Consider the following 10,744-nt stretch of genomic DNA (forward strand, 5'->3'; position numbering starts at 1 on the left):
CTGGTTCGAGCCCTTTAATTCAGGAAGTCTTAAATTGTTCATCTCCCTCCCCCAGAATTCCTAGCAGCAGCACTACCGCTGTCGATGCAGCTAACTGCTGCCAGCTCAGCTCCACATGTGACAGCTGAGGAGCCAAAAACATGAACTTGTATTACACTTTAACACACATCTAGTTTCCACGTCCATGAAAACACTGCTGACTTATGGTCATATTCTTTACATGATGTATATTCACACGTTATTACAGGAAACTGTAGTGTTACAAATGGATGGTCACCAGTTAATAGAAAGAACACAAAAACAGTATCCAAAAAAAAACACACCCTGTCAACACAATTACACATTATTGTACACATTTGTTCTGATGTAACACTCGAATAATGATGCATCTCACTGGCTCACTTCCGTTCAAACGACACTGCCCGCTCATACCAAACTGTACTCATTTCCTGTTTGTGTCCAAAATAAACCAGCGCTCGCCAAGCGAAAACGAGGAACTGAGGAGGACCCCGTCTGACCAACCAGGAGAAAACAAGTTCTGCTCCGGAGCAGTCAGTCTCAGAGCAGCGACGTTATTGCTACGTGAAAGGCGCTAATAAATACTCAGTGCATGCATGTGTGGAAGGCGACCTCCCTGTATTTCGATGAAAGCTGCACACAGCTGCAGCCCACCGTGCACAAACAGTAATGAGATGTCAAACAGGGAGGCTTGCCCAGAAATCTAAAGGAAGCTTCATTAGTGTGAGCATCAATTACCCAGTGCCCTGCAGTGAAGTCAGTGCAACTGCTCTGCACAGATGTCATGGCTTACTCCAAAAATCACAGCAGCAAAAGGTGATGGGAAACCTTCATTAGCTTGTTTAGATCCAAGTGTAAAAATCTCCAAATCTTAATGGTACTTCTGTGCAGCCTTATGAGATGATGCACCAACAACGACTCTTTGCTTCTTCACTGTGTCGAGCTGCTCAGGAAGTAGATACGAGCCAGGACGCAGCATGAATTATCTGTTTGATCTGAACTAGAACATCTGTCTCCAAAGACGATCAAAGCTTCTCCAACCTGGTTCAAGTTTATAAGTCATCTCATAACTTTCTAATAACTCACTGTTTAGGGTCTTATAAAGGGGTTATAAGTTGTAAATGACTTTATCCATGTTAATAAATATTTTACTAATGTTTTTATAGATCATATAATCACAGGCCATTAAGAGGAAAAACTTCTGGGTTGAAAGATTTTTTCATTCTGTCTGTCATTCTTACTTTATCTTTTTGTTCTTCATGCAGATTTCTGCTTTATGATGAAGTGAGAAAGTCAGTAAACTTTCTGATTTATTAACATTGATAACTGCAGAGCTGATGGCTTTTTAGATGGTTTACTGAATACAAAAGATACACAATAGCCATTTTTCACAACCTAACAAACCCAAAAGTTGCTCTTATTAATGGCTGATAACTGATCTATAATGTAAATTTATTACAGAAGCCATAAGTTACATGTTATAAACCCTTTATTACAGTGGAAAGTGGAAATCTATGGAGTGAAATTCTACTGTAAATGTGTTCAACCAATACTGTAGGAGGCGTAAACAGAGCAACTTAAGACATAATACTCTTAATACTGTGATTTTCACTTCGTAGGTAACCTCTAATGTTACTGTGCATTTATTATAACGTCTTTTCTGCGTCAGTGAAGGAAAAGACATCCCATGTAGAGTGAAATATATAGAGACAAAACCATGTGATGCATTAAGACACAGCTGCATTTGCTAGAACCTGCTGGCTGCATTAAACAGGGATGTGACCGCTTTGCAACGTCTATCTGCTTTAGTGTGGAGACGCTGGTGGTGTGGAATGATTCAGGAAACGCTAACGCCATAAAACACATGAGGACAGAAAATGGACTATAACAGCACCAGCCATACCACCAAAAACTGTGACATTAAGTAATAACTTTGTGCATCACTATATCTTCTATGCTACTATAGAAACATGAATACTATACATTCAAAATACCGTCAGGATCTTATTCTGCTTCCAACTGACTGTTGAATGCGACCGAAGGTTTGGGGATTTTAGTTTGAGTTTAGCTCAGCCACACTCTGACAGCACAGTTTTCTTCTAAATGTGTACTGAAGCAAGTACTTTTTTTTATTATTATTATTATTTTTTTTAGAATAAGTTGCATATTGGTTCAGATTACAATGCAGATGAGGTTTGCATGAAAAAAGTGTGTTATGTGAGCGTGGAGCAGAGAGCAGAGTCCAATTTTCAAACTCATTTAAAAGCCATTTCTGCAGTCTGCGGCAGAGTAAACAGTCGTAATTGTACTTCCTGTTCACCACACAGGGCTGTCATCGCTAAAACTACCAGCACACGCAGTGTGCGCTACGGGACGCTTTCTGATACATCTTGTCATGATATAATCCTCATTTTGGGGTATTTAGGTCGGTGAGACTGCAGCTTGTTACCATGACAACTGGGATAAACCCAAGGGAGGGCAGGGGAGTGCCTTATGGAGTTGCACAGAGAAAACAGGCCATAACACTGAGCTCTACTGTGGTCCGAAGGTTGAGTTTTTGACAATAAACACATGCAGCTGGGTTGACTGAAAGCGCTATACAACCTGCAACATTTTGCTCTGAAACAGTTTCATCTGATATGAAAAATTTGTTCCGGCCCCCGTGGGAAGTAGCCAAGCACAGATTGAACATCTTAACACTGCTCAGGTCCAATATACACAATTTTACAGCAAATTTGGAGCAACAGTTTGCTGTCGCATCAGCTGTGTGCCAGATAGTTGTTTTCCTGAGAAACTGGTTTCTAAAAACACCCGACTTGTTTTTCCATCCTTGAAGGTACCTCACACCTGCCTCCACCTCGACATCCCTAAAGGATTCAACATAAAAAATGAATGTGCTATTAATAAGCCGCGAGATCCCTGATCTGACAAAACTGGGGCTACAAAGAGAAAAACCTGAAAATGGAGCAAACACATTCACGCTCAAAGCATCATCAGATCCTGGTTAAATAGAAGGAATGGAGAGAAGTGAATGAATGTGGCAGAAGAACTCTAACTTGTCACCACCGGAGCCTTTTTCCAGTTGCTAGGCTGCTGCAGTGTTGCATGATGGGGTATGGATGATGGCGTAACAGGCTCCTATGTGTGGTCATCTGTGATCAAGTCCTTGCTTCGCACACGACTTGCAGAGCAGGAGGGGTGGGAAGTTAACCGAGCTTGGTGATCTGTAGATCTCCTTGTATCCGTACTGTGTCGATAGAGGGCAAAGATTTCACTTTGTGATAAAAGTCAAAGAGCTGGTGTCCATCCACGAATATCCGGAACCTCTGGTGCTCGCAGTGGATCTCAATCTGCAGGCAGGGAAGAGAGGAAAGGATGGAAAGACAGGAAAACAGAAAGAGGAGGAAGAAGAGAAGATCCGATGACAGAAATGATCAATAATGCAATAATGAGATTAAACAAAGTACTTTTCTAATTTATAATCACTCCAGAGAAGCTGTGACATTACTGTAAAGTACTTAAAACAATAGATCAGCATTTTAGGAAATATGCTTATTTGGTCTCTCTCTGAGAGAAGAGAAATCTGTATGATAAACATGAAGCCAGGATACAGTTAGCTTAGCTTAGCACAAAGACTGGAAACGGGTGGAAACAGCTAGCCTGGCTCTGTCAAACTATAACAAAATCCACCTAACAGCAACTTCTAAGCTCACTAATTACTAAAAGTTATCATGTTTGTTTTTTCTGTGCAGAAACCAAAGTGTAAAAGCTGTTTCCCCCTGATTTCCATTCTTTGTGCTAAGCTAATAAGGCTACTGGCTGTAGCATCAGACATGAGCTTGAAATCGATCTTCTCTTCCAACATATTTGTCCAAATCACTGAAATATTCTTTTAACAATCAGGAGAATACACAGGCAGTCTCAGTCAGAGGATTTTTAGAGGTTTTTCACTGAAACCAGCTGCCTGCTGCAGAGTCAACACATCTTTTTTTTTAAATTGTCATTAAGAAAATATTGATGAGTGAAGCTTTAATTAAATACAGGAAATAATCACTAAACAAAGTCTTATGGGTGTTCACATTTGATCTGCTAATCCTGCTTGTGGAGTCTGTTATATAACAAGTGCAAACCACAACCTGGACTAATGCTCAATATCTGCTGCTTTTCGCGTGTTTTAACGTGTACCCAAACGCCGCCTGATAACTAAGCTAAAAGTGAGTCAATGACACTTTAGCTAACAAGCCTTGGCTCGCTTGTAGCTGCACACCGAGCCCCGACAAACCAAATGGAAAAGTGCAACAGTGTAAAGGTCTCTGCGTATGGTTTGGACCACAGGAAACAAACTGGCAGGTGTGATCCCACCTGAGGCGGACGGTTCCCGTGAACTCAGGCACAGAAAGCAGCTCTGAAGATAGATAAGACTTTACTGATCTCACAATGGAGAAATTCACTACATGCCTCCGAATTCATGAGGCAGTTTGGTGGAGGCGATCTGCGCGACAGCTCTAATCTCCAGCCCCGAGCTTTTGACAGAGTGACCTGCTTGGTCACGCTCCGACCACAAACAATGACACTTTATCAGGGAGCTGATGTTACATAACCGGACGCGGGGATCGCCTCTTAAAAAAGGCCAAACGCGCTGGTTGTTGTGTCGTCAGTAGCTTCTCAAAAGACATTTAAGCTTCTTTCTTTTAGCAGAAGCTAGGATACGTTTAAGATGATCTGAGGCTGATTTGTTCACTTTTGGACTGAAACACGTCATCGTATATTTTTAGTCGAACACCATATGTGGTGTGTGCGCATATTCAGAATTATTAGAGCGGAAAAGATTACAAAGCTAACAAGCCCTCAGGTCTCATGAGAATTACTCATCATGCATATGTGCTGCCGCTCAACCCCCGCCCCCCCACCTCATCCAGCACATAAACAGCTGATGCTGCCCCCCATGCAGCTTACAGACCACCACACACAATACAGCCTGTATTTACAGTAGATGGATATGATGTAGCGTGGAAAGCATTTCCTGTTTGTCTTTTATTTCCATGCTGAAAAGAACATTAACACATCTGCTGCTGACATGTGATTCTTTCTCTCCCAGATGACTGCTCGTCATGCTGAAACAAGTCCACCTAAACACACCTGCCAACTTGTAAAAAAAAGTACTGGGGTTGAAACTCACAATTATTTTTATTATCAATTAATCCGCCCAATTTTTTCCAGGACTAATCAATTATTTGTTTCATCTACAAGGTTTCAGAAAATGGTAAAACAGAAATGCTTGTCTGAGGTCTTCAAGTTGTTTAACTGAAAGATAATCAAGCTGCAGTTCTAAAAGCAGAGAAAAGTGCGTGGGAGGCTTCTGGGACATGTTTTCACATTTTCTCTCTGCTTTGATGAGAGAATATTTAACTATATCATGCACATTATCAGCGCTTTAACATCTTAAAGTCATGTCACTTGCACTTACTGCTACTCATCTTCAGCACATCTTCAGTGGTTGTTGGTCGAAAACACTCTGACAATCACGTCTGCTTCATACACAGCCTGAGCAGTTGTCTGAAGGTGTGAGAGTGAGCCGGGTTTGCACACGAGTGCAACACTATGAACTGCTTGGAGGACAGACCGTGCACACCGTGCATCCTATCCCAGTCTGAGAGGATGAACATTACACTTAGCATGGTAATTCTATAGATATGGAGATGTGATGACTCCATGTGGCACAGCTTTACAACACGTGCCTTTTCAGCCGTACTGTCTATCCCACTGAAGTGACTCATAAAAGTTAATTTCTGTTATAAACATCCATTTGATGTTGTAGTGCTCTCTCCAGGTTCAACACTGACTTTCTATTCAAACAGAAGCTGCACATGCAAGCACTTCCACAACGAAACGAACAAATATAAACACATCTGCCGAGTAGATTCACCTTTGTTTTTCGGTTTTGAAATGAGCTGGTTTATCTGATATAGTTTCATTGGGGATTCATGTTGGAAGGCTTTGTCTGCAGAGCCAATCACATCAATTAAATTACGGAAACAAGCATAGTAATGAACAGGTCTGAAGGAGAAGGTTGACCAACAGAGTCTCTCAACCTAAACCTTGCCAACATGTAGCACCAGAGTCCTCCGCCATGTGAGTCTCTCATGAATACAAGAAAAAGGTTCTTTACCCTAAAAGGCTGATCAGGGATGAAGGGAAAGTAGGCGGTGGACGCCTCCTCCCCGATCCATTTCCCGGAGATGCGGGCGCTGCGCAGGAACTGGCGGTCGGTGAAGCGGGCGGTCAGTTTCAGGGCCACGTCATACGGTGGCTCCTCCTTCTCGGAGTCACGGCCGCAGGTCAGACTCACGTCAAAGCTGCGGGGGGGTGGGGGAAACAGAGGATTGAGGAGTCAGACCAGCAACATATGAGTCCAACAACTAATCAGGGATAAGTGATAATTCTGCTGCTGCTGTGTCAGAACAAACCAATCGTGTGTTAATTATTCATAATCCCTGCTGCTAGTTTTGGTGCGCCCCTCCTCGCCTCCCGTGCAGCTGTGCCGACAACCATCTTTGTGTGGGAGTTTAGACATGGTCACAGTAACAGACAGCTGGATATTTCAGGGCCTGGAGCAGCTCTGCGAGCCAGGACATTCACATGAACTCTGGCATGAGGACCGTGCCAGCAGCAGCCACTGAACACGATGAGGTCATGGAGAGGTTTTCTTCCAAGTTTGACACAGTGTCCATGTAGGGGAAGGACACACCCAAACAAGTCTACTTCACTGGGGCTTCTTTTTTCCCTTTACCCCCCCCCCCCCCCCCCCCTTTTTTTCCCCTCCCTGCTGGTTAGGGAACGCCCTGTCTCTGCATACTTAAGAAGCCACCATCCTCTCTGGCTGCCCAGCTCAGTGCCTCCTGGAGTGGTTGTGCAAGTCTGACTGGCCCAAAACAATCTCTAAAATCACCCAGCATGCATATGGATGACATTAAATAGGTTTAACTGTGGTGAGATAAAACCAGGCTGCAGATAAGGTGTGCGCATGCATTGCTGAATGTTATCTTACCTGTCTGGCTCCAGGTCGACAATGCCCATCACTATGATCTTCTTCCCCGGCCGCATGCCGCCCCGGATGCGCCCGCTGAACGGCACCGTCTATGCAAAGTACAATGAATTGATTAAGCACAGCCCCGAGCGAGAATCAAACAAGGGTAAGACGTTCAGACATCTTTCATACCAGGAGACGAGATAAATCCTCCTTGTCAGGTGAGATGAGGCCGGGGTTCCCCAGCGAGTCGTTCAGGTGGTCATCCTCCACATTCTTCAAAAGACACAGGACGCAAACATGTTAGTTCTGGCTCTGTCAGGTAGGACGCACCGGCCTGGCTGAGGTGACCCCCCCCCCCAGCAGGAGGCTGCAGGCCCGTTTATCAATAAATATACACAGTGCACAGTGTGGCCTCGCATGCGGCTGTTCCCAACAATGACCCGTCATGCTGCTAAAGGGGATCCTGTCGTGAAGCCGCTTCCGATTAGAAATTAACCTCCTGAACTTGCACCTGCGATGTAAATGCGCACATTCAGAGCACCGGCGGAGCGGCCTGCGCGAGCACACACGCCGCCGATCCGTTTCATCGCGGACAGATAGGATTTCCTTCCCGGCCACGCATGAAAGAGGAGTCGCCTTGCGCTCTGAATGCGCCGCGCACGGCGCTCCGCATTTACTATTAGCGCCGGATAATCGACATATGAGTGCGCTTACATCAAATCCACAGGCCGCCATGCGCAGAAAATAAACAGCGACGCATCTAACCCCCGCCCGGGTCCCCTGGAAGCTCCACAATACTCACTATTCCGTCCTTTTCCGCTGCCTGCACCGCCATCTTGAGCTGAATAGCATAGGATGCGTATTATCGGAGCAGAGGCAGCCCTGCCGGGGAGCGCGCTGTGTCAGCGTCGTGGCACTGACTCAGGAGGATATTCCTGCTCCTGCTCCTATTCCTGGGTCTCCACGTCTGTGAGCGGGCCTGGCGCAGAGCACAGCCACCTAGCAGGACATCCCTCCGCTCCGCCGTCTGCCTGAAATGGGTGGATATCTGCTGACGTATGCTTTATAATAATTACAGACTAAAAGCTTAATCCCCGTCTGTTGGAGAAGGCTAATCAGACAGATTTTCCTCAGCCCTTCGCCCAGTTAGGCAACGCGCTCTTTGGGCTTTTTATTTCTGGACTGGAGCAACCATCCAGCGCATAACTTCGACTCAATAGCTGCATGTGACACGGCGGGACTCTGGACTAATTGGCCAAAGTGCGCGCGCTCAATATTTCTGAATGATTAACAGCAGTGTGGAGCTGTGAGGCTAGCGCGAGCCCGGAGCACGAGCTGCTCTGCAGCGGATGAAGTGATTCACGTTGCCTCCCTTTCATTAACTTTTATAAAAACACGTCCTTTCTTCTTCTGTCTTCCTGCCTCCATCTGTCCTCTCCTGTGCGCGCGGACGTCCCCTCCCGCCATCCGTCTCTTCGTGCACGAGCCTGTCTCTCTCAGCTGGTTTAATGTAACTGATCCTTTCTGTCCTTCTGTTAAAGACATTACAAGCTGAACGAACGAATGTCCACAGCTGCAACGATTAACTCACCGGTTGACGACTATTTGATTAAGCGGCAACTATTTTGATAATTAGTTTGAAGACAAAATTCAATGATAGCAGCTTCTTAAATGTGAATATTTTGTATAGTTGTGGATAAAACAAGACATTTGAGGATGTCATCTTGGGCTTTGGGAAACGCAGATGAACATTTTTCAGCATTTTCTGACATTTTATGGACCGAACAACTAACCGATTAATCGAGAAACTAACCAACAATGAAAATAATCATTAGTTGCAGCCTTAAACATGTCAAATGCTTCTCCACATAGATGATTGGTGCATGAGCCCATTAAAAGCTCTTAAAGCCATTATGTCAGGGATGTTAATACACTTAGTTGCATTACACAGACTCATTATTTGACATCAGTATTTGAAGCAAGAAAACTTTTTAACATGTGTGGACATGAAGTGCACATCATGGCAGGTGGCACCCGCAGACTTTACATAAAGAAAACAGGTAAAAATCTAAATGAATAAAAAGCACATTGTTTTACAGCAAGACACGAGGAGAACACGAAACATTAAAAAATAAAATTAGCCCCCTAAATGTGCAGTTTAGCACACAATGACTCAATAAAACCACTTAAGAGACGTTAACAGTTCTATCAATTACACCAGTGTTTCCCTTCATGGGTGCAGCGGTCTATTTATAAGCTGTGCAGCTCCACCCTGCCAATCTGTAATTTAATTACAACAATATCACTGATGCCTGTTTGTCGTGATCATTTCCAAGCAGACAAAAACATTTTACAGCAGCGTTCTCTAAACTTTACTATAAAAAACAAAATAACATGCTTCATGGTTTGTGAGCCTTTTGTTAGTCTACCAGCTTTCTGTTGCCGTTTTGTCTCCTGTCACATCCCAGTCATCTGAGGGGGGGGGGGGGCACTGCTCTGGAGTTCCTCTCTTAAGGCTTCTTGCGTCTTTCTTGTCTTCTTAGAGCCTTTGTGTTGGCTGCATCAGGAGCAATTCGCTTTTTTAGTCCTGTAAAGCCTATTTAAACAAATTGTGATATTGTTGAATTAATGGATCCAGGTCTGTCAGGACCTTGCTGGGGCTACCTGTGGTGTTTACCTGTGTCTCGTGTTTCTCTGGAGCAGAAGGAAGAGGCTGACAGCTGATTGTCTGAGCTGTATATAATGAATCCATGCTGAATGTTTACTGCTACAGCAGCACTCACAGGGATATAATGGGCCACCATAAAGGTACAAAGTTGTTTCTGCTAGTTTAAGGTACATTTTTGTTGGCACACAGGTGAACTAAAGAACTTGACTGCTAACATCAGATATTTAGCTGTATGCTGAGTTCAGTGCTTCAGTAAATTAGTTGCCTTCCTCCTTTAAACGCCAGTGGTTCAGCCTGGCCTGCTATGCAGTGATGAGTCTCTTGTTTTGTGCTTCCATCTTGTGGCATCTCTGGGAACTACAACATAATCTCAGACCATAATTTGAAGATAATTCCTACGTCATTTGTTCATAAATCTCCTCTGCAGAGTTTTCTCCAGAGAAGAAATGTCGAACATGTCTGGGATGGAAGAGTAGGAACATTTTTACCGCTCTGCAGATGAACCAGCCTGTGAAGGAGAAATGCAACCAAACCAGACCCCTTTAAACAGGTACATAATACTGAAAGTGAAGGACCTTTGCAAAGTGTGATGACTGCAGACAACCAGACACTCCTCTAGGTGGGCTGATTGCACTGCACAAATGTTAGTGTTGTTTTGATTTTATAAAGCATGTGCATCATAGTGAAATAAGATAGTTCCCATTGTTTCGAGATCAGTTTCTCTTCCTCGACGTGTAATCCAAAAAAGTCCAAAGGCACAAAACATGAAAAATTGACACAAACTGAACTGCTGTCACCAATTAGGAATATTAGTTATTTTAATTACAGAAAATTAAGCTGCTTAAACTCGTCAGTTCACGTCAAATTGAATCTCATTTTTTGCAGTGGATCCATCAGGTGAACAGAGCAGAAAATCCTTCAAAAGCAGTGTTTTCTAAGTCAGTCGTTGTCCTTGGCTGTCAGTATTTAACACAGAGCGAACACTCGGTCCGAGTCCAGTGTAAAATGTGCCACAGCGCATCCATCCC

At 44.1% G+C, this 10,744-nt stretch overlaps 1 protein-coding gene across 1 annotated transcript; it reads right to left on the bottom strand.

Moving 5' to 3' along the window:
* Nucleotides 1-8,217, bottom strand: LOC121614203 (galectin-related protein-like). Its single transcript, XM_041948014.1, has 5 exons — nt 7,851-8,217; nt 7,238-7,321; nt 7,067-7,155; nt 6,188-6,374; nt 1-3,368 (listed from the first exon to the last, which is right to left on the bottom strand). Exons 1-5 carry the CDS (start codon nt 7,881-7,883, stop codon nt 3,225-3,227), a joined length of 537 nt encoding a protein of 178 aa, XP_041803948.1. The 5' UTR covers nt 7,884-8,217; the 3' UTR covers nt 1-3,224.
* Between the last annotated feature and the right edge of the window lie 2,527 nt (nt 8,218-10,744).

Source organism: Chelmon rostratus, chromosome 11 (genome assembly GCF_017976325.1).
Source record: "Chelmon rostratus isolate fCheRos1 chromosome 11, fCheRos1.pri, whole genome shotgun sequence".
Classification (NCBI taxonomy): Eukaryota; Metazoa; Chordata; class Actinopteri; order Chaetodontiformes; family Chaetodontidae; genus Chelmon; species Chelmon rostratus.